This window comes from Zychaea mexicana (genome assembly GCF_025766255.1).
Source record: "Zychaea mexicana strain RSA 1403 chromosome Unknown BDB00scaffold_186, whole genome shotgun sequence".
Taxonomy (NCBI): Eukaryota; Fungi; Mucoromycota; class Mucoromycetes; order Mucorales; family Lichtheimiaceae; genus Zychaea; species Zychaea mexicana.
In genome coordinates, this window is record NW_026516849.1 from 7,414 (window position 1) to 29,182 (window position 21,769).

At 44.1% G+C, this 21,769-nt stretch overlaps 5 protein-coding genes across 5 annotated transcripts; 1 reads left to right on the top strand and 4 right to left on the bottom strand.

Annotated features, from left to right (window-relative positions):
* Positions 1–870: 870 nt before the first annotated feature.
* On the bottom strand, positions 871–5,215 carry BDB00DRAFT_860331 (component of IIS longevity pathway SMK-1-domain-containing protein; the record flags this gene model as incomplete). Its single annotated transcript, XM_053125989.1, has 14 exons — positions 871–1,203; positions 1,497–1,978; positions 2,079–2,233; positions 2,345–2,514; positions 2,604–2,783; positions 2,868–2,985; positions 3,080–3,365; positions 3,423–3,742; positions 3,800–3,900; positions 4,208–4,274; positions 4,361–4,536; positions 4,637–4,692; positions 4,748–4,895; positions 4,984–5,215. 14 exons carry the CDS (start codon positions 5,213–5,215, stop codon positions 965–967), a joined length of 2,730 nt encoding a protein of 909 aa, XP_052972710.1. The 3' UTR covers positions 871–964.
* A 2,214-nt stretch (positions 5,216–7,429) lies between these two features.
* Positions 7,430–8,628, bottom strand: BDB00DRAFT_943599 (uncharacterized protein). The gene has a single exon (XM_053129455.1). It carries the CDS (start codon positions 8,491–8,493, stop codon positions 7,441–7,443), a length of 1,053 nt encoding a protein of 350 aa, XP_052972711.1. The 5' UTR covers positions 8,494–8,628; the 3' UTR covers positions 7,430–7,440.
* A 2,809-nt stretch (positions 8,629–11,437) lies between these two features.
* BDB00DRAFT_204089 (fungal-specific transcription factor domain-containing protein) lies at positions 11,438–14,974 on the bottom strand. The gene is made up of 5 exons (XM_053116451.1): positions 14,645–14,974; positions 14,496–14,547; positions 13,639–14,403; positions 12,809–13,506; positions 11,438–12,733 (listed from the first exon to the last, which is right to left on the bottom strand). Coding segments are annotated over exons 1-5 (2,688 nt in total). The 5' UTR covers positions 14,646–14,974; the 3' UTR covers positions 11,438–11,561.
* BDB00DRAFT_860341 (uncharacterized protein) lies at positions 14,810–20,093 on the bottom strand. The gene is made up of 14 exons (XM_053125990.1): positions 19,508–20,093; positions 18,948–19,358; positions 18,606–18,797; positions 18,398–18,538; positions 18,198–18,326; positions 17,898–18,104; positions 17,295–17,741; positions 17,049–17,207; positions 16,861–16,902; positions 16,591–16,722; positions 16,142–16,432; positions 15,805–16,023; positions 15,388–15,627; positions 14,810–15,323 (listed from the first exon to the last, which is right to left on the bottom strand). The coding sequence occupies exons 1-14, from the start codon at positions 19,994–19,996 to the stop codon at positions 15,285–15,287; spliced, it is 3,138 nt and encodes a 1,045-aa protein (XP_052972713.1). The 5' UTR covers positions 19,997–20,093; the 3' UTR covers positions 14,810–15,284.
* A 477-nt stretch (positions 20,094–20,570) lies between these two features.
* BDB00DRAFT_860348 (uncharacterized protein) lies at positions 20,571–20,994 on the top strand. Its single transcript, XM_053125991.1, has 2 exons — positions 20,571–20,640; positions 20,720–20,994. The coding sequence occupies exons 1-2, from the start codon at positions 20,637–20,639 to the stop codon at positions 20,980–20,982; spliced, it is 267 nt and encodes an 88-aa protein (XP_052972714.1). The 5' UTR covers positions 20,571–20,636; the 3' UTR covers positions 20,983–20,994.
* The last annotated feature ends 775 nt before the right edge of the window (positions 20,995–21,769 follow it).

The window sequence follows — 21,769 nt, forward strand, 5'->3', positions numbered from 1 at the left end:
CACCACCGCTACTTGTCCAATTTGAAGATGATTTGTCTCATTTCCTGTACCAATGCCCTCGGAAATGGTCGATTTGGTGCTCCGTGTGGCCCGACCTCTTATTACAATCTGTTACAGAGTCTGCTGTACACAACGTTATCTTTCACCTGTACTTTCCCCAAAATCCTCCTCGTCTCCCTTCAGATATTATTTTCAGTAGTATATTAGAATGTCTTTGGAACGCCCACTGGCGCTTTGTTCTAAACAACTCTCCCTTCGTTCCCGATAACATTATCGCGCAAATCCATTCTCTTTTGTTAACCCGCACCCAAGAAAAACCTCCCTTCTATCGCAAACTAGTCCAACGCTACCTAGTTCCTTCTCCTCACCTCTCATATCTTATATGCACGTGACTTTGCGTTGTTGCGCGTCTAGAAAAAGAAACATATTGTTGCTGGTCTAAACCATAGGTTCAGGATTGCCATGCTCATCAACGACATTTCCTTGGCCATCATACAAAAAGTGTACACTCATGTTGGACTGCAAAGTGAATAAAATTTTTGTCCAGTCGTGCGACATGATTTCTAAGCAAGCCAGGCGACATTAGTTTTCACTCGCTATTGACATTACTTGCTGGAAACACAGTACAGTAAATGAAAGTGTCGTTCTACCACGTGCCTCAAGTAGGACGTACCTCGTTTCTGCTATTACAGCGTTTCTCGATGAGCAAATATTAGAAAATGCATAATGCCTGAGTAAGATTCTCTGCTAATATTAACATAGAATTTTGGGATGTCTGTGGGTTAGGACATATTGTCCTATCGCACACGCATGTGGCCTCTCTTCCCACAGCACCCGCTCGAGAAAGATTGTGCAACGTCAATACACGATCCTCCAACATCATCTTACACGTTATTGTCGCAACGTGGATATTCTCTTTTTTATTGTTATATGTACAAAGTTCTTTTTTCAACAAGGAGTCTTTTCATTTACTGTTTGACCGCAGTTTTCGGATTTGAGGTTTGATGATGATCTTTTTTGGAGACGCTTTTGATGATGCCAATGGTGACGGTGTGCGTTTCCTTCTCTTGTTTTCTCCCCCCGCACGTGCTGCTAAGACGTCGTCCTCGTCATCCTCATCATCCATGCGTCGTTTGGGTAAAGGTGGTGGTGACAATGCACGTTCTGCTTGCTGTTCCTCTGTTGTTGCTGTTGTGCCAAGTGCTGTAGGTGGCGAAGGAGACGGCGATTTTGATTTCGATACCGCCGATTCTTCGATTTCAGCTGTAGTAAGTGTGCTCTCATTATTATTAGTGTCAATATTGTTGCTGTTGCTGTCTTTATTGTGATCGGGTGAGAATGACTGGCGGTGCTTATCACCAGATGGCGGTGATGCCAATGGTGACGGTGTGCGTTTCCTTCTCTTGTTTCTCCCCCCGCACGTGCTGCTAAGACGTCGTCCTCGTCATCCTCATCATCCATGCGTCGTTTGGGTAAAGGTGGTGGTGACAATGCACGTTCTGCTTGCTGTTCTTCTGTTGTTGCTGTTGTGCCAAGTGCTGTAGGTGGCGAAGGAGACGGCGATTTTGATTTCGATACCGCCGATTCTTCGATTTCAGCTGTAGTAAGTGTGCTCTCATTATTATTAGTGTCAATATTGTTGCTGTTGCTGTCTTTATTGTGATCGGGTGAGAATGACCGGCGGCGCTTATCACCAGATGACGGTGGTGATGATGATGACGATACCGCTATTGTTTGTTGTTCTTCTTCATTATTATCCATCTCCTCGTCTGATGAATCTGAATCATTATAATTGACAAGCGGTCCTCCTCTTGATGGTTCAATTGAAGACGTTGCATTCGGCGATGCGCTTTCTGCTAATGCTTTGTTTGGCTGATCCTCTTCTTCGTCCGACGATTGGTTATTAAAATACTCTTCTTCGGCCGCTGCATCATCTATTGCACTAGCGTCTTGACCATTGCCACGTAACAAGTTATCTCTGTTTATGTTGCCATAGTAAAGTTTCATTGCCTTCGTTAGCAACCAACAATGCATCACGCTTCAGTACTATGTTAATGTTGAACACAGAGTCGACTCACCTTGCTGCCTCATCTCCAGCTTCATTTGAGTCATTTGGCTCGATATTTTGCTCGTGTCGTAACCGTAACATTTCGCAGGTCGTTACATAGCTGATGGTGTCCAGCACCGAACCGTAGTTTGCTATTAAGTGCTCGACCAATAATTTGATGTTTTTCTGTGTTACCAAAAAATAAGACATGATTCGATTTGTGTCATTTGCAAGAGCGTGGTATGAGAGGATATACACACTGAAAAGCTAAATTTGCTGCCCCACTACTGGACTTACTCTCCTTATATACTCCAACATCTCAAGACACGCAGAGTTGAGCGCATTGTAGCGGCCATCGGTATCCAAAAGCACTCGTATTGTCGGTTCGAATACATTGAATTTTATAAGAAGTCGGGTATAAGACTTGTCGCTTAGGCCGATACAAGTGCGGAATACGCGCAACGCCGCTATTTAATCAAATAAACGTGTGAGTCGTTGGATTTCACATTGACAACGTTTTTTTTTTGCCGCTGTATCCTCTTCCTCTTTTCCTTACCAAGCTTCAGGTGAGATTGTTTGCATCGATACAGTTGTGCAATTTTGACAAAACAGTCGGTGGAACGCATTAAAATTTTGCTACGGAAGCTGTGTTGTCGTATAGCCAAGCAAATGAGGTCGCATAGGTATAAGCATATATCTGACTGATCTGTAGTGAGTTTGAGCTCTTCTATTGGACCTAGTAACCATTCCGTCACGATGAGTTTTTGATAACTATCCTGCTTCTTTACTGATAATTGACAAGTAGTAGATAAGAACTTACCATCTAGCTTGATCGGTTTGACATCTACTTGTTCAAAGGGACGCAGTAGTAGGTTACAATAACTTTCGTAGAATACAGTGAGATACATTTCAGTATCAAGATCTTGTTTACGTAGCATCTAAGCATTTAAGATAGATTTAGTAGCATTGTAGATGAGTTTACAAAGCTCCTGAAACGTTCTTTTCGGGTCAAGTAGGCCACTATCTTGTTACCACCAATTTGCCATTGCCCAAGTTCATCGACGCCTTGATAATTTCTGCGTATTGTATCTTTAGACCGGGATCCGTGTTATCGAGTGCAAATCGCTTAAGGACCGTGCCCAAGGTAGTATCTTCAGCGTTTTTTGTTCTCGTTTGTTCAATGGTGTATTTACGTAAAAGGCATACGTCAAGCTCTACAATGGAATCAAGGACGTTTGCAGCATGGGTACGCAAAAGCTCATCATCTGCACACAGGGCAAACGGAAACATATCGAAAATGCCATGTTTGGCCAGCGTTCTAAGAAGTAAAGGTAAGATAAAATCAATCGTTTGAACGCACAAACAAAAAACGAACCTGGCTAGAGCTGCACGCGCAGCGGTCTGATCCTCCTTTGCCATAATCCAGAGCTGTATTACGAACTTGGAAGCTTCCTTCTTCATTTCATCGCTCGACTTCTCGTCTCTAAAAATATAAAACAGCTCGTGCAAATACTCCTGGTTCTCTTCGTCTTTAAAATAATTGACAAGAGCAAGGTTGTTGAAATTTATCAGCGAACGCAGGGTTGATTTTTCTGAGTCGTCGATAGTGTTGCACAAAATGACATCGTTGAGATATTGTAGCCGCAAAGTTTGCTGTATCTTGGAATTGACCCATTCATTATGAATTGGGACGATCTAAAAAGTGATTGAGAAGTATAGAAAGGGTTTATGCTGTGTTTCTCTTTTGGGAACTATTTGACTGCTTGGATATACAACACGTACTGGTTTCATTTGGGAGAGTTTTGCTAGATTTCTTCGATGTGTTGCCTTCTTATCTGGTATCTGCGGATCATCTAATAACGTATGCACATGACAAGACAGGTTAAGCTCAGCCACACGTCTATACATACAGAGCACAACAATGAAAGACCAGGGGACTGTCAAAGCTTACATTCAAGTATGCCCAAAACCTCCATTATATACTCATCACGAACTACGAGCTCAATAATGGTTTCGTCATTCAACAAAACTACATCATATAAAAAATACATAAGGTCAGCATGTATAAAACTAATGATGTTGTTGTTGTCGCCACGAACGATACAAGGCTTAGAACGAAGGAAAACTTACTGATGGACTTCATGATAGTGTACAGCTTACGCGGACCTCTTCTGCTTTTCTTATTTTTGCATGACTCAAATACGGACAACAGCTTATCAATGTAGTTCTTCCAATAAAACAAGTCAATCAAAAGGTTACACACATTGCACCCAGCAGCACTCTGAGATCAATCCGCATAATAAAGGTACTTACATGTAGTACAATAAAAAATGCTAGTCGATGCTTATCTTGTGCTGTTTTTGCACTGCTAAGACTTCTTGTAATTTCGTCCAAGTTGGATAGTTCAGGCATGGGAAGCGTAGCTACGTCTTGGAAATCATTCGTCATCGGTGGTGTTCTATCTCCAGTTTCCAGCATCTCATCAACAGCTTTTTTGTTTCGTAAACCATTGTGCAAGATACAGATAGAACAACATGTTTAGACACACGAAATTTCAATTTTTACACGACTTTTGCAGTTGTCCCATACCTGTTCTGGGGCGATTATCGGTGGCAGTGTCACATCGTTCTCTTATTAACATGTTCCTGTAATCATTTGGGCGATAAAAATAAGCTTCTTGTACATCACTGACCCACATACGCTCGCACACTCTTTTTACATTCTTCCTTTCCCTCTTTCCCTCTCTCTATCCCGATAACGTGCCATATATAGTCACAATCCTCGCGCGATAAAAAACTCAGTGCTAGTATATTTGCTCCTGTATCCTCAGTCCAAAGAATCTTAGTTTCTAAATGCACCATTTTTTACAAATCAAGATCAAATTCAGTCATGGTGGTTCCAGTCATCAAATCGCCCCGTACTTTGTATATCTATACCTTCAAGTTGCTCATAATCTTTGTGTTCAGAAACCTGCGATATCAAAAGGCGGGACTGATCTATCAAATCTTCGACAAGTATTTCGTCGTGTTCGTCGCCATTGTCTTCGTGTACCGTTTTGTAGACACAAAAACCAGTTCCTTGATCGTACCAAAGATCTTCACCGATGTATTTATATACATTGCAGAGGACCGACCGAGATGTTGTAGTAGTGGGGGTGCTAGTTGACATGTTGAGTTCGTAATTTGTTCTTGTTTTTGACAAAGATTGTAGAATGCACACCGGATCGAGGGCAAGGAAAAGAAATATGTTGTGAGAGTAAGAGAAAAACTCAAAATTGTGTTCAGCTCGCGCAAACCGTTTTTATCTGCGAAAGGAAAAATACTCCCCCCATTCACAGGTCCGTTCTAACAATGCACAGATCTTTTGTATCGTAGCGATAGTAACACGATCACAACGAAAGGGAAAAAAATTGCTCGGAGGCTACGAGCCAACATCCTGTTTTTTTTTCACATGAATAATACATCACCCACACATACGCCGAGGAAGTAACACAACGTCAGATTGACTTTGTGTCGCTGCTGCGGATGGAGGTGGCAACAATATCAACCTGAAAAAGCAGTTTGTATAGATTTATAGTAGTTCCAGGAGGACGCGCATACTATGTTGAAACAGCCATGCTGCTCTTGACAATCTACTTTAAGCTAGCCACATCCATCAATGCGGGATTGAGGGATAGGCAATCGATAATTGCCGTGGGTATAGCTTCTATAAGAGAGCGTTTTTTATTTTTGTTACACCACATCACAACGGCCGAGACTACCTACAATGTCTCACTGATTTTAGTGAAGACGTTAACTACGACATTTAGCACATATTTACTCCAAATCAAAAACTGATGTGTATCCTATCAACGCCTTGCGCGAATATACCTTTATTTCCAAAAATATCGTTCAACGGTCAATATCGACGCGGTACAAACCCAAAACAAACATCTTTTTCAATATAAACAAGATTGACCCGAGCCCTGTACAAAGACCCTTTGATCCCTGACTGGAACTTTGCGCTAACCATATCAAATACTGTACATATACACGCCCAGTCATCCTGCTGATAAGATATCCGCGGCAAGACATCCATTCTTTACCAAGAAAATACAAACGACATACGCCTATACCTCATATCGCGTCAGTCCATATCGGGTTATAGCCGTACACTGTAAAATCTTTCACATCCATGATTTACTGACAATCGTACTGCTACTGCTCGCATAAGTGGATCATCCAAGTATAATGTTTCCTTGCTTTACACAATTCGGATGGGTTGTTTATATGCTACAGTGCTTAGCTGCGTGTCGTGGTAATTGCTGTGTACGCTTTGAAGTTTAACCGCTTATCTTAGTCTGATGATGTCTTTATAGGCAGTGTAATCAGGTGTTTACCACAGGCACACGTTCAGATTCCGCCCTTTGTTTTTCTTTAATGGATTATAAAGACGGAGTCCAAAATTGGACTTTGAGTCCAATTTTGGACTTTTTTCGAAACTGTTGGGCAATCTCACGCGTGTAGTTTTTGTTCATGCATTGTTTTTGGCGTCGAGAAGTAAGGTTGGCATGCATATACCGGTTTAAACTATTGGGTTCTTTCCAACTCATGTATTTATTTTACTTAGCGTTATTCCTGAAACACCGCAATATGCTGCCTCTTACTGCAATCCAATGGTTTAAAATGCCAAGAGCTTCACTATATCTTAAAGACAACGCACCTATATCTATAGCACCGCGCTTTTTACAGAAAACAACAGTGTACCAGCGGATCGGAAGGATAGCACCAGTCGACTCTCCCGGTTATCGCTCTAAGGGGAAAATTGTAAGGTCGGCGTCAGATATCGAAGGAAAACCAGCATGGACCGTTGTACTGGATATACAGTATTTGTAAAATTAGTTCATCCAGTGACATATTGGCTCTTCACCAAAAGTATTACAGTGTAAAAAGGAACAACTATGTAATTGTTTTCGTTACCTTTTATGAGCACAAACTTATTATTTAACTTCAGCACAGCTTGGATAACCGTCTCGACCGTCTTATGAGCAAACGTCACATGGGTAAAGTTATATTCGGCTAACCAACATATTTCAGTGTATACTGTTACTCCTCATCTTCATATCGCACGTATGCTTGGATGATGATCTTGGAATAGCAACAGAAGCTGCCGTTGAACTACAGGCTGTCGTTCTTCTTTTCCGCACGAGTGCACCATTAGGAGAGGGAAAACTATTTGTTTTTGACGCCAGGGGCAAGAAAGGTGGCTAATAGGATTTGCGTCACCATTCATTAATTACTTCACTGCAAAGCTGGAGAATAGTAGAGCTGCTTATATGGTATCCTCAGAGTTATGCCGCACTATAAAAGCATGTAAGTCTGGCCAAGATTGTATATTACAATAGTTTTTTCTCTTTATTCAGTCAGTTTCTTTCGTATTGATGCTACTTGGCCTAATACAGCACGTTTCAAAAACATGTCACTTGTTTGAGCTATTTGTTCTACTGTATCCAAATGTGAGACCAACAAGGAACCATATTTGCTCGTCAAAGTTAACAGTAACTGCATATATCCTTTAGCTTTGGGATCCATCTGAACACCCAGCTTGATTGCATGCAGTAATTCACTCAGAGGTAATGTTGTCAATAAGGGTTGCTGGGACATTGCTTTATCCACCACCGTGATAATTGCAGCTTGTTGCTTCCAGGGCCGCTTTTGAAGCATATCCGTAATCAATGAATGTCGCAGCGCTGGCGAAAACTGCTGTACGAGTTTTACAATGATCTGGTTATTGTTGTTGTTGTTACTCTTTGAAGCACTAGCATCCTGCTGCTGCTGCTGCTGCTGCTGCTGCTGCAGTGGACATAATACTTCCAGAATAATCCCTTGCAATACGGCCCGATGATTTTGGATTTGTAATAGCTGTTGACTGACTTGACGTGGTAGTAACGTGGCAGCTTTTATCAAACGAGGAGTAACAAACGCGCGTAACAATTGAACGGCGTGTTGGTGGGGTATGGCGTCCGCTTGTCGACACGCTTCTATTATAGTTTCATCGTCAATAGTCACAGCATTGTCGTAATCCAGGTTATTCAGGTGATCGAGAACGTAGACAAGTTGATCCAGATCTGTGAGTTGCGCGAGACGTTGAATACGTGTCACGCCATGACTCTCTACAATGGATGCTAACAGGGTTGGATCGACCCCTAATTTTGGGGGCTGTTGTTGTTGTTCTTGTCCGTTGCTAGTGATTGCCAAAGAAGATTCCGTTGCTGTTGCCGAAGGTGATGATTTAGATTGCTGGCTAATCTTTTTATGACGAAGACGACGGTGTTGCTGAACGAGCCATGGTTCGTGATCCCACTCTTTGTTGCTGCCGTAAGACGACTTTTGCCGTTTTCGAACTACTGGATCAGCGCATGTGGGATCGAATGCATTTTTTAGACATGGGGCTAGGGTATGTTTCATAATCTCAAATAAGAAAGAAACATATTTATATTATACAAAAGGTGGTGTAAAGGAAACCGACAAAGTAGGGAAAGAAGGGAGCCCGCTGATTTGCCGGCGGATCGTATACGAACTTTGATCATCAATTCGAGCAGTATACGCGACAGTTGAAAGTAAGAACGAGCTTTTCAATATCCAATCAAATTAATTGTAGATTGTATTATGCTCAAAGTACGTATGATCTCGTAAGCTATCGTTCTTTCCTCGGCAATATAGCTCAGAGATATTTCAAGGATTTCCGGAATTGCCCTCTTTATATTCAACAATTTCATGTTGTTTCTATCTTTCGACAGTTAATGATGTTGACCCTAGTTATTGGTTTGCATTGTAGAGCACCCCACAATTGCGTGTATTTGACGTACTTTTGGGAAACGCGATTAATCTTGGGTTGAAACAGTTGACTATTCTCGATACAGATCTGATTTAATACTTGGTTTTTTTTTGTTGTTTTACGAACGAAATAATAATCTGATATAGAAGGAAAGTTAAAGCTTTGACGCTTCAAGACAACAGATGGTCAATAAGGTTATATTGAATCAAATCAAAAGTTGAGGGATAGGCGATTGCTATACTAGTTGGTGTGATACTTTTCACAGCCGCCTGCTTTTCCTGCGAATTGCCGTATCATTCCGTTCACTTGCGCGAAAGTGTCACTCATTATAAGCGGATGGTGGTGAGATGTATGAACACAAATACCGAGGTACCTTGTACTTTTGTTCCCGGGGAGGTGTATACCAATTATTCTCTTGAGACATTGAGTAGAAAAACTTTCTTCATTGTCAAGTGGTCTTCCAAGTGGTACACCAACGTCATTTTGACGGCCGTATACAGTCAGTATCAAGTCCTTCAGCTTTTTTATATGATCCCTTATGGTACAAAGAGCGCGCACAGTGTCAATGAAGCATTTAAAGTTTTAAAGAACAAAGTTGGGAATGCCAGTTCGCTTTGAGACATTGCTGTGTCATAAGTCGATAAAGAGATCGAGATAGACTATCGACAACTCTCCGCTGTATCCAGTCAATTGTATCAAGTGTATTGGCGAATCGACCTGGTTGTTCGAGACTTGTAGCTTGATAAGGTTGTCTAAGACATCTTTAGCTTTACGTACCAGTTTTGGTCCATCGTCCGAGTTTTTGCCACCACTATCTTCTTTTTCAAAGTTCGACAACTCCAAGTTCACACTCACCTGATATCCAGAAGCACCCGGATGTCAATCTTGTGCTTTTGAAATCATGTTAATTCTTCATTTCATTCATTCGTCGTGTTGAAATATTAGCTCACCACAACGCTTGTAAAACAGTAAATACCTATTAGTCACTTTATGATTTTATTGATTCAAGTAGAAACAACCACAACATAATTAATATAATACTAAATATATATAGCGACAGCGTACGTCTATGGTTTCATGTACGTATCTGCTATCACAAAAGACTTAATAGCGGAAGATTGGAGACAACCGTGTACTAATATACAAGTTTTGTACGGACAGGTCCGATCAGTAGCTCTTGCAGTCAAACACATCATGAGGCCGTTACCACCTTCAATTTAAGCAAATATCAGTATTCCTACATAAAACCACAATATGTGTGGTATAAAGGGAGAAGGGTATTACACGAACTCAAAGCTTTGTATAAGGCCGTCTTTTCTTCATACGAGAGAGCAGCGTTTCCTGAGCACGTGCTAGAAGAAATCCGGGACATGGATCTACCTTGATTGCAGCTTCGAAGCAGCCCTATAATACATTTAACTCGTACTGGTATGTACTCCAGTCCCACGATGTAAAGTGCGCTCACATTGTCAATGCAATATATATTGAGTCTCGCAAACTAAACTGGAAATGCCAGCTTGAGCTGCGACATTGTTGTGTCGCAAATTAATAGTACACATTCGATCATTGTTAAACACATCCAATCAATTGGATGATATACATTACGCTATGTAGCACTGTGCTGTGCTGTGCTGTGCTTGGGATATAAAGTTTTGCTAGACAGTCAAGCGTGTAATACTTTGCTTTCTTTTTAAGTCATCCATTGATCGATAAACCTGCTTTGGAGAAAATATATATATACCGGGAGCAGGCTTCAAAACCAGGTGTAGTGTGCCATACGACAGAGTAGCAGTAAGCGACGCAGAAAAATCAGTCAAAACGAAAAATGTCTCTTTCGACAGCTTCATCTTCGTCGCTACTGTAGTTGTATGCCCTTATTTATTGTCGTATTCATCCTCGTCACTGCCGTCAAAATGCTTGTCTCGTATTGCCGTAATGAGCTTTTGTACTTATCCCATACAAGCGTGTTGACTGGAAGTTAGGCTTTGCTATTAATTACCTGGTCAAAGCATCGAGGATCAAAGGTTTGCTTCATTGACTTTGTGATTGTTTGAAGAATATAAGCAGCATCGAAACATGGTAGAGGAGGAGTTGGATTGTGGAGAATGATGGAAACATGTTAAACGATTTTGAATGTACAAATAGAAGGAAGCAGAAGCAATGTATTGACGACAGATATGATTTAAAAGTTGGTAAACCAAGACATCAAGGAAAAGGACATACTAGTAGCTCAATGCTGGCAGAGTGTCGTAAAAATTATACTAGATTCTAGTCATTTTGATTACTGTTGGTTTAGTACATGTGCACATGTAGGGTCAAAAAAAAATGTATTTTATGTAAAGATGAGGCTATGGTATATTGCATAATATCAAAGAAGAAGAAGAAACATATATATATATATTGAAATGTATAAAAAGAAGAAGAAAAGAAGCCATATACAAAAGGTGACATTGTAGGGATTGAAGGGAGAAGAAACACAGGAGAGAAAGAGAGAGCAGCCAGCTGAAAGAATGAGTGTATATTTTTTGGACAAGTGAGAGGGAGGGGGTGTGTGGAAAAGTACAAGCAACAACTAAGAAAAAGCAACCGAGAACAAAAGAAAGCAAAGATCAGAAAGGTGAAGGGGGGGGGAAAGATGTTTACAAGAGAAAAACAAAGATATATCAGATGTAATGTGTGGTGGATGCCAGCCTATTATCTAATGAGGGGGATGAGGATGATGCGGAAACGATGCTTGAGGGAACGAAGCGGAATGATGGTGCCGAGAAGCATGAGGTCGATGTTGCGAAGGGTGGTTTTGTTGTTGGCACGAACGATCGTCGAGATACACGTCCCAATCGGTCCAATGCAAGTTGGCGGCTGGTGGAAGAATGGCTGCCATGGGATGCGGCGTCGAGATAAACGAAGATGAAGATGAGGAAGAGGTGGATGAGGTTGAGTTAGCGTGGTAGGGAGTGGCACTGGTGTTGTTGCTGTTGTTCGTAGCGGAAGGAGGAGGAGGAGCAGTAGTAGGTGTGGCGCTAGGAGCCGTGGCGTGCATAGATGTTGGTGAATCTGTCAGTGTCATGGTACTGTCCATCAAGCCTCCTTGGAAAGAAGATGTTGAAAACACATTGGTCAAATCAGCTGTTGCTGGTTGTGACGCAGTTGTAGTAGCGGGATCAACCACACCAGTCATTGGTACTGCAGCTGTTCCTATTATCGGCGTATGATGCTGTGGTTGTGGCGCGTGTTGCTGCTGCTGCTGTTGTTGTTGTTGATGATGGTGATGATGGTGTTGATGGGAAGGATGAGTGTGAGCGTGATGATGATGATGTTGCGGAAGCAAAGGCGCCCAGTCATACAAAGGTGCAGCACCAGTTGTGGCACCAACAAGTGGAGTGGGTGGCTGTGATACGTTGTAAATGTCACCTAGCATCATGCCCGGAGGAAACGGCATGGCGTAATTGACTGCGACACGTGCTGCAGCAACCGCTGCTGCAGCTGCGGCTGCTTGTTTTGCTGCTGCATCAACTGCTGGTGCATGCATGGTGCGAAACAGTTCCACAATTTCAAACGCTCGTCGGACAACCACCAAATGACTATAGTGTTGCATCAGCATGGCGCTTTGTTGAAACATTTCAAACATGGTTGGATCGCGAACGGCGTTTGACAGATGGACGAGTGTTGCTTGGAACAAGGCATAGACGAAACAGGTTGGCATACACAGCGAAAAGTATTGAATCGTCTTTGGCTGCTGTTGTCGTATTTGACGCGTCAGATCCATAATCGTCGTTGCTGCATGCGTACATATCTGCTGCGATAACTGTTGGGCCATAAACGGTCGGTGCAGGAGTAACAGGATGGTATGATAGTATATGTCGAGATACGCTAAAAAAAAAAATATTTGAGTGTTGGTCATGTCCATGTAGGGGCTCGTATCAGCTTCTACTTGCTTAAACTCACCTTTTTGTATGAATGGCAATTCCGTTTCCATGGCAGCCTTGCACGACTTGAGCCTTCTGTCGAACGCATCAATGACAGTAGGATCATCAAGTCCTGCATTTGCATTGGAATGCTTCGCCTTGGGCGCATACAATGCTTTTAGCACGCGACCCAATATTTCCGATAGCTTGATCATGATGGCAAAAGCCTGGTATTCGTTGTTGGCTGGCATGGGCGTATCAAAATCACGGTCCAGAATCGTCAATGGTTTGCCAGCTCTTGCACTGAGCCAGCGATCCAACACGTAGCAGGCATAGAACAATCGATGGCGGGTTTCAATCTCGGCCTGAGGCAAGATTTTCCAATGCGAACAAGAGCGGTGTAGGCCTAGATCTTGTGCCATACGGATAGCGGTACCGAGCATATACCATTGCATCGAATCGTCCCCGTCGTCCATGTCGAGATACAGTGTCATCAGTACGGCCGATTGGACGTGGCAAAGACGCGAGCGTACGGGGTCTCGTAGCCGCCGGGCGACTTTGGTAAAGTACATGGTAGCATAGTCGCCTGCTTTTGGGTTGATGGCTGGCTCGTGCTGGCTGATGAAGCGAAACGACAGGGCGAGAATGGCTTGGACAAGAATGTTGGGTGGTTGCTCTGCGGACAAGAAGCGCGATTTGTTGATGATGGGCATGAATGAGTGCAAGTGCTCGAAAAAGCTACATAAAAAATACAAGGTGAGATCTCGATATCATATTACTTTTCATACATTGCAACACACACACACACACTCTCTACACTCGTTTAATGTTTCTAGTGATTATTTACACAACAGTTGGATGGAAACTTACAAGGCAATCATTTTCTCTTGCTCTTCTTTTGAAGGTGGCGTAATAACGTCACTGCCATCGTATTCTTTAATAGCACTAGCAGCGGTAGTAGTAGCAGTAGTAGTAGTAGTAGTAGTAGTAGCTGAGAGATCAGCACCACCACTGCGCATGGACAAACCAATATCCAAACGCGTCGTGGAAGGAGAAGAAGAAGAAGAAGATTTATCATGAACAGATCTGACAACCATCAATTCATTTTGGGCCGTCAACTGCAAGGCCACATCGTTACGGCCGGGCCATGGAACAAAAGGTCTGAACCTGAACAGATCCGTGTTGAGCAAATCCATACTAGCAGATCGGCCGGTATACGTAATAGTGTCATAATCATTGATGTCCAAATTCGAAAGTCGTTCTTCTAGTGTCGGGTTGTTGTTGTTGTTATTGTTGCTGTCACTGACTTGACTCTCAATCGAGACAATGTCATCGTCGTCTTCATCACTGGAAAAGGATTCCAATGAATCGTCGACATCGTCATTGCTACTGTTGTCGTTGCTGATCTGAGAAGTAGTAGCTCGTGCTTTGCCCTTCTTATTCTTTTTTGTAGTAGCAGGAACACCAGAAGCGACAGACGAAGACGCCGTCAGTATGCCACGGTGTTGTTGTTGTTGTTGTTGCTGCTGATTGAATCGAAAATCGTTCCTTTCGAGTTCCTTGATCGATGCGTTGGTCAAGCTAGTCAAAAGCTTTTCCATCTTTTTGCACCGTTTCTCGAGATTATCCACATAGCTAATAGACATACATGCATGATGTTATTAGTGAGTAAGATACTTTGCTTTGCCAAATAGACAACTAATAGTAAAAAGGGGAGACATACACACTAGGTGGGCCTCGTTTTTTTCGAACAGTCTGAAACTCGCATGTGTGTCCCCACTACAGCGCCGCCATTTAAAAGATAAAAAGATGTTATCTCGATTTGTTCTCTGACAGGATTATTAAGCGACTACAAAAAGAAAGAAAGAGGACGTACTGCTTTGCAATTGGAACAAGGAATTGAAGTATCGGCATCACATCGCGACTTTCGTTTTCTGCAAAAATCACAGCTCCGTTTAGCCCTGGTGCGCTTTAATCGTTGTGGGGTACGATGAGGATGTTGTTGTTGTTGTTGTTGTTGCTGCTGTTGCTGGTGGTCATCGTTGTTATTGTTGTTGCTAGTCGTTGAATTTGCGTGGAAAGCTTTCATTTAGCATGGAAACTCTTTGTGCTTTATGTTTTGGTTGAAAAAGAGGCTAATTTATATGGCTGTTAATATGTGTGTGTGTGTGTGTGTGTGTGTGCTTGATTCGATAGTCTAGCAGATAAAGTTATACCACGAAAAGGAAAAAAAAAAGGTTGGGGGGAGAAAGGGCTGAAGGGGGAGATGTAGCGTCTTCTTATATAAAGGAAAAATAGCATTTTTTTTTTGTTTTTAATGTGAAACTAGCTAAAAATAGACAGCAGCGCATGTGGTTTGTATATGTGCGCGCAAGTGTCTTGTGATTGGTTGCCTCGTCAGAAATTAGGGTTTGGGGAACAGTGCGCTAATACTTCTTGCTTTTTCCTCTCTCGCTCTCTCGCCTTTCCCTCTCATTCTCTCTCTCTCTCTCTCTTCATCGCCCGCCCCCTGGTAATTACACCTCTTGCCCTCGACCTATCGCGAGCCGTGCTACCTATTTCCGTTATATCAGCTTTTTAAATTGCCCCTCCCTTGCCTTTGTCAATCAATTTAATTACCTCTTTGTCTGTGGCTGCTGCTGCGCTGTTATTGCCGCCGCTGTTATTGCTGCTGCTGTCGTTTTTTGTGCTGTTTGCACTTGGCTGCGGTCGATGCTCGGCAAAGCCTGTCTTGTCTTGCTGCTGCTGCTGCTGCTGCTGCTGCTGCTGCCCGCCTGGAGGAAGAGAGCAGGTGCCCATTGTCAATTGGATGAGGTCCTGAAACCTAGTCTGCAAGGCCGCCAGTTCCTTCTTTGAGGTCTGTGAAACAAATGAAAATAGTGTGTGTGTGTTATTGTCCAGGAAAGGTGACCGCATAGCAGCAGTAGAAAAAGGGCCCTTAACGATGGGGTATGTGTGTGTGTGTGTGTGTGTAACGTTGGTGCAACCTTTCCCGGCAGAGTGCCATGTTTGGAATGACTTCACCCCCCCACTTACAGTGCCAGTTGCATCCGTGTCTTCTTTGCCCTCCAGCAATTCGGCCAGCGATGCGGCCATGCTTTCCAGTTCCGCCGTGATCGTGTCACTCTGCTGCATGCGCATTTCCTTATGACGCCTGGCCTCTGCATTCCTGATTTGCTCTTGTAACCCTGCCAAGACTGCTGCGTGCGCATCCACCATGCTGGAAATGCGCTGTTTATGCTGCTCCTCTGTGCCCTGTATTCTGTCCATCAGCCTGTCTTTCTCGTCTCTTTCGGTAACCCTTTTCATCTCAATCGGGAACACAGACACAGACACAGACACCTTGTAAGGGTGCTTTTTTTTTAGAGTTTACCTTGGCCTGCTCTTGCGCCACATGCAATGCCTCGATGGTCTTTAGGTATTCTTGGCGCAACCGCTCACCACCCTCCTGTTCGGAAATCTTTTCCGCTGGCGCCATTTCAATCCTTTCTCCGCCACGACTCTCATCATCATCCTCATCATCATGGCCATGATGCGGCTCCTTTGACAGCACTGCTGCTGCTGCTGCTGCTGCTGCTGCTGTCCTTGTTGACAACTCATGCGCGTGTTTGTCTTGCAATTGCTTGATCAATGCTTCGTGCTCCTGTCGCGTGATATACGTGGTCTATAAATAATAGCCACAAGGTTTGAATCATCGCATTTCGAGAGACGATATGCAAATCTTCTAGTCCCACTTTATCTCGTTTTGGCGCTCGTGTGGTACAAAATCTAATAGGTATCGGGGTTGGGGGGGGGTGTGTGACGGAACTAGGAAAAACTCACATCATCGCCATCGCCAGCCGTTTTAGCGGTGGTACCAGCGTTTGTCTTTTGTTGTTGTTTCTCTTGGCTTTCCTCTCTTGTCTGAAGCTGCTGCTGCTGTTGATGCTCCGAGGGAGTAAAGATGGCGATGCCCTATTAGACAATATTAATTATAAACGAACATAATTACGTCACCGAAACTCCACCCACCCCTCCCCCGCCAGACCCAAATATGGCTTGGCCATATATCACATGCACGTTGTCATTTTAATCGCTGCTTATAGTATTTACCTCTGCACTGTTCGTTCTAGACTTTTCAAGAGGTTGCTGCTGCTGCTGCGCCAATGGTTGTCCATCGACAATGCGGCATTTTAAATGGAAAAAGGAGGACAACACTAATTGAGCATGCGTGCACACAACAAAAGTCTGATAGAGAAAAAGAAAAATCACGCAATCGCATTCGCTGTCGAACGTCATACCTTCTGTCGCTCATTGGTCCACTGCTTCCATTGTTCTTGCTGTGCTGCCTTCTCGCGGTCCCGTTGCAGGATATGCTCACGCTTGAGCTCATTCATCTTTGACTCATGCTCCGCAGTTAATTGCTGCAAGTCTTTGGCATGCATGTCTTTCAGGGCCGACTGTATGGTAATTTGTGAATTAACGAAATAGCATGTGAAATTACTGTATCTCTCCTCGAGAGGGGGGTGGGGATGCTAAATTATTACCTCGACTTCTTTTCTGATTTCCGCAACATCGCCCACTCGTTCTGCGTTGAAGCGCTCCAGCTCCTGCTTGTGCTGCTCAGTCAGCTTGGCGTGTTTGTCTGCTTCTTGCTTTAATGTGGCTTCGAGCTGAGCAATGCTACGTGCATGATGCCCTTGCATTTGGTCAATGATCTGGCGGTGTTCGGCCTTGAGCTTGTCAACCTGTTGCTCCAGTTCCGCTCTCAGACGCTGCTCGGTGTCGGCCCGGGTCTGTGCCGTTGCTGAGTTACGTGTCGATGCTTCCGCTGCTTTGTCATGGGAGTTTTTCAGTTGTTCCATCGCACGTTCATGGTGCTCCAGCTGCTGACGCAATGTGTCCTGGTGCGACTCGGCCTGTTGCTTTAGCTCGGAGGCGTGCTCCTTGGCCAGTGCTTCGAGCTTTGCAGCATGCTCCTGTTCCATTTGTTTCTATAATGTACCACATGTCAGAAACTTGCCTTTTAAAGTATAGCTAAATATACATCTGCCACCCTCTTTCACTTGAACTCTATCTAATTTAAGTTTTATGCGTATTTATATATATATATATATACGCCCTTTAGAAGAATGTGACAGAGCATTTACTTGGGATTTGGTACGCTCTTGAGCCAGTTTGCTTTCCATTTCGATTTTTGTATCTCCGATCTTGGCACGCAGAGTGGCAACTTGGCTCATGGCCAGCCGGTTGACTTCTTGCAGCCGTGTAATCCTGGACTCTTGTTCGGATTTGGCATTACTAAGCTCCTTTTGGTGCTTATCTTCCAAAGCGGTGTGCTGCTTTTCCAGTGTTGCCTTTTACAGCATGTTCATGGCAGAAAAACTGGTTAATCAAGCTTTTGGAGAAAGGGGGGGAGGGGGGTTCCGTCAACTGGGAGCAGAGCTTACCTCAAGCTCAGCCTTCGCTTTGGCTGCCTGGTCAAGCTGTTGTCGAGCATCACCAAGGATCCGAGCGTGTTCTTTTTCAAGCGTCTTGATCTTTGCATCGTGGTTCTTGCGTAACGTAGTGAGCTCGTCCTAGACGACAGGTCATTATTTAGCGGGATGGATCGTCCGGATCACCCGATAACAATCATCATCATCTTTACCTGGTGACTGTCAATGATCTTCTGGACACCCTGCTCGTGACCCGTCTTGAGCACATTGGTCTGCTTGTTCAGCTCGTCTTGTAGTCCCTTTAGCTTGAGCTCATAGTCTTGCTTTAGATCAGCAGTCGCCTTTTCCGCATCCTAGTAAGTGCAAATCCTCTGTTAGTGATGACTTTTTCTATAATTATGCTGGAGTACGGGTGATCACCTTTAGCTTTGCCTCGAGCGTAGCCTTTTGCTCTTCCAAGACAGCCTGTACACTGTCGTCGGGAAGCTTCTTTTGCAACTCGGCCAGCTTTTCTTCATACTCTTTCCGCAGTTGATCGATTTGCTCTGCATGTTGCTGGTTCAGCTGATTACTATAATTGGTAATCCGAGTCTGATGCGATTTATGCATTTCCTACATACATATACACACGGCGACAGTGAATGGAAAATTATAAAAAAATAAAAGCTTTGGTTCCCGAGCCTTTTGGTGTTGGCTCTGGTGCCCACACAAACTCTCCCCATCCAGACCATGCATAGCCCAGTGCATACATAGCAACAATACCTGGACGTTGTCACGAAGCTCATCTAAATCCTTTTTGAGTTTCCGGATCTCGGTTTCCTTGACAATCAGCTGCTCTTCCAGCTGCTTGTTCTCTTCCTCCAGCTTGTCGCGCAAATCATCCATGCTTTCACGGAGCTCTTCGAGCGCCTTTTCATGCTCTTGCTGTTTCTCGCTGGATAGCTGGTCGTGTTGTCGAGCCGCCTCCTCCGTCTTGGTCGTGAGTTCTTGATTGGATTTCTCCAGCGCGTCGACTTGCGCACGAAGGTCGGCGGTCTGCTTGGCCAAGATCTCCTGTTGTTCGTCCAGTTGCTTCTGTACGTCGGCCTTGGCAGCCTTGATCTCCTCGAGCTCAGCCTCTCGGGCCTCGAGTTGTGTCTGTTTGTCTTTCAGGGTCTTGTTGGTTTCTTCATTCTATTGTTATTTATGTTTGTGAGAGGGGTTGTTGTTGTTGTTGTTGTTGTAAGAACGAGTGTGGAGATGAGTTTCAGCCCTCTCCATTTCTTCATTTGCCTTTCTCTCACACACTAGTAAGTCTCAATACATTCAAAAAAGGGTTTTACCTTTTCTGTCAAGGATTTAATTTCTGCCTTGAACTCTGCGCTGATACTTGAGCCTGGGGTCGTTGCTACTGCTGCTGAAGGCCGACGAGTGGCTGACGTCGTCGTTGTACCTGCGGTGGAGGTCCGCCTTGCCCCGGTTGCTGTAGATGAAGAAGTTCTTTCACCAGCAGCAGTAGCAGCAGCAGCAGCAGTAGCTCTGACACGACTCGTTGAAGGTGACGAGCCCGTGGCAGCGGATGGGCGACGGGCACCGGTGGTCGCCGTTGTTGCTGTACCTGAAGGCTTCGTTCTCAAGGGGGCTGTCGTAGTGCCACTCCGAGCTGCCGAAGCTGTGACACGACCAGGCGCTGTCGCAGTCGTTGCTCTGGTGCCACTGGCTGTTGGTGACGTGCGTGTCGTTGTTCGAGTGGTGGATATCTTGGGTGCTGAGGATGGGACGCCTGCATTTGCCAAGGAAGACGCTCGTCTCGTTTTCGTGGCTTCTGGCATTGGACTGGGGGGTCTTTTTTTTGTGTTTGATGAGTGAAGAAAAAAAGTAAAGAAGAAGGAAAGTTTATTAAAAGAAAAAAGAAAAAAAGAAAAAGAGGTCTTTCGTTATATTTTTTTTTGTGCTGCAATCGGGTCTAACCCATTTGTCTTTGCATCCGGTGCACAAGACAGAGATGGTCCCGCACATCAACCTTTGTTTTAATAAAGCTACTTCTTCTTCTTCTTGTGCTGAGCTCCTTTCAAAACAACAGCTCCTCTTTTGTCACATATGTACGACGGTTCTTTATAGGCTGCTCTAGTACTAACGATGTCAAGACAACTGTCACTTTATTACGAGCAGTGTCGTGGGACGATGAAGCTTACAGCTATAGTAGAATGCAGTGCTCTCGATTTAAGCTCGTTTATCAGTAGCACAACAACAAAGCAAGCATCTTGTCCTTGCTTGCAATATGCTGTGATTAAACCACTCTTTCCCAAAACACATGACGAACCCACTATGGTGTCCGTGCAACCTCAAAGTGGGTGCGCACACATCACACTTGTGGGTTACCCACATCACCGTCCTTCTTTTCCTCTGAACTGAACTGATAAAGTGTCGCATCGTCTGCATCTCTATCAGACTACTCGTGTCGTTGTGTGCATGTGTAAGTAACAGTAAGAACGAATGTCAAAGCAAGCAAGCAAGGAAACATGCTAAGCAGTCAAGGGCTAATCAAAGTGTAGATGCTCAACCTAATCACATCACAACCTTTCCCCTCCTTTCCTCTGGAAGTCGCTGTTATCGCTGTCGTGAATCCATCTTAGACTCTGCATTGCATTACATGCATAGCATGGCCATTTCTTTCTTCTTTAACGATACATCCATCAACAGTAGAAAGGAAAAAACAACGTCTCGCTTGGAAGTGTCACAAAGTTTCATTGTTACACGCCATGTGTTCCACAGAAGAAAAGCCATCTCCCTCCCCCTATATACGAACACAACATAGCACAAAGAAAAGGGGTCCCCTGGACGGACAAAGAAACAAAGGATCGATTTGAAAATGATTGACAAGCGTGTGTGGTGAGTGCGCTATCTGTTATTAGACATGCTGACGTGGATAGCATGTAACGCGGTATGCACATAAAGAAACACGCGGCGTCCTATTTAATATACATGTGCGCTTGCATGGCAATGCAGCCCGGGCGCACCGTGGGGAGAGTACTACTGTACATCGACAAGAGTTGGGCAGCGTGTAAAAGGGGCGGGGAAGGTTAGACTCCAGGTATATGTATTTCACATTCACCGGCAGCAGCGGTAAAAAGTAAATAGGCGGGCCATATGGGCCCGTTATAAATGATGATCACACTTTGACTGTTCCTCCACACCTCCATAACTTTCCTGCCGCTACTGCCCGCGTCCGCCCCCCAACCCCCTGTTCTTTCACAGTTCTCCTCCTTCTGCCATTGTGTTTCACGGTGCACTAGTGTATACATTGCGTGCTATGTTCGTCTTGCTGCTCTGCTGCTGTTCAGTATAGTATAGTACATTACATGTGTATGTGCAAAAGGGTACGAGGGGCGGATAGGCTGCTGTTAATATCATAACAGCTCATTATCATCAGATTCATTACTACTGCTCTTTACTTGATACGAACCCACTGGTACTATGTATGTGGTAGCATTCATGAAGAATATTTAAGCGATCCATCCTCCCTTGTCTCCAATGATGTCTCCTCTTGTTATCGACACAATGAAGACGGGGCCACAAAACCTTGCGCCTTCATTGTTTATGTT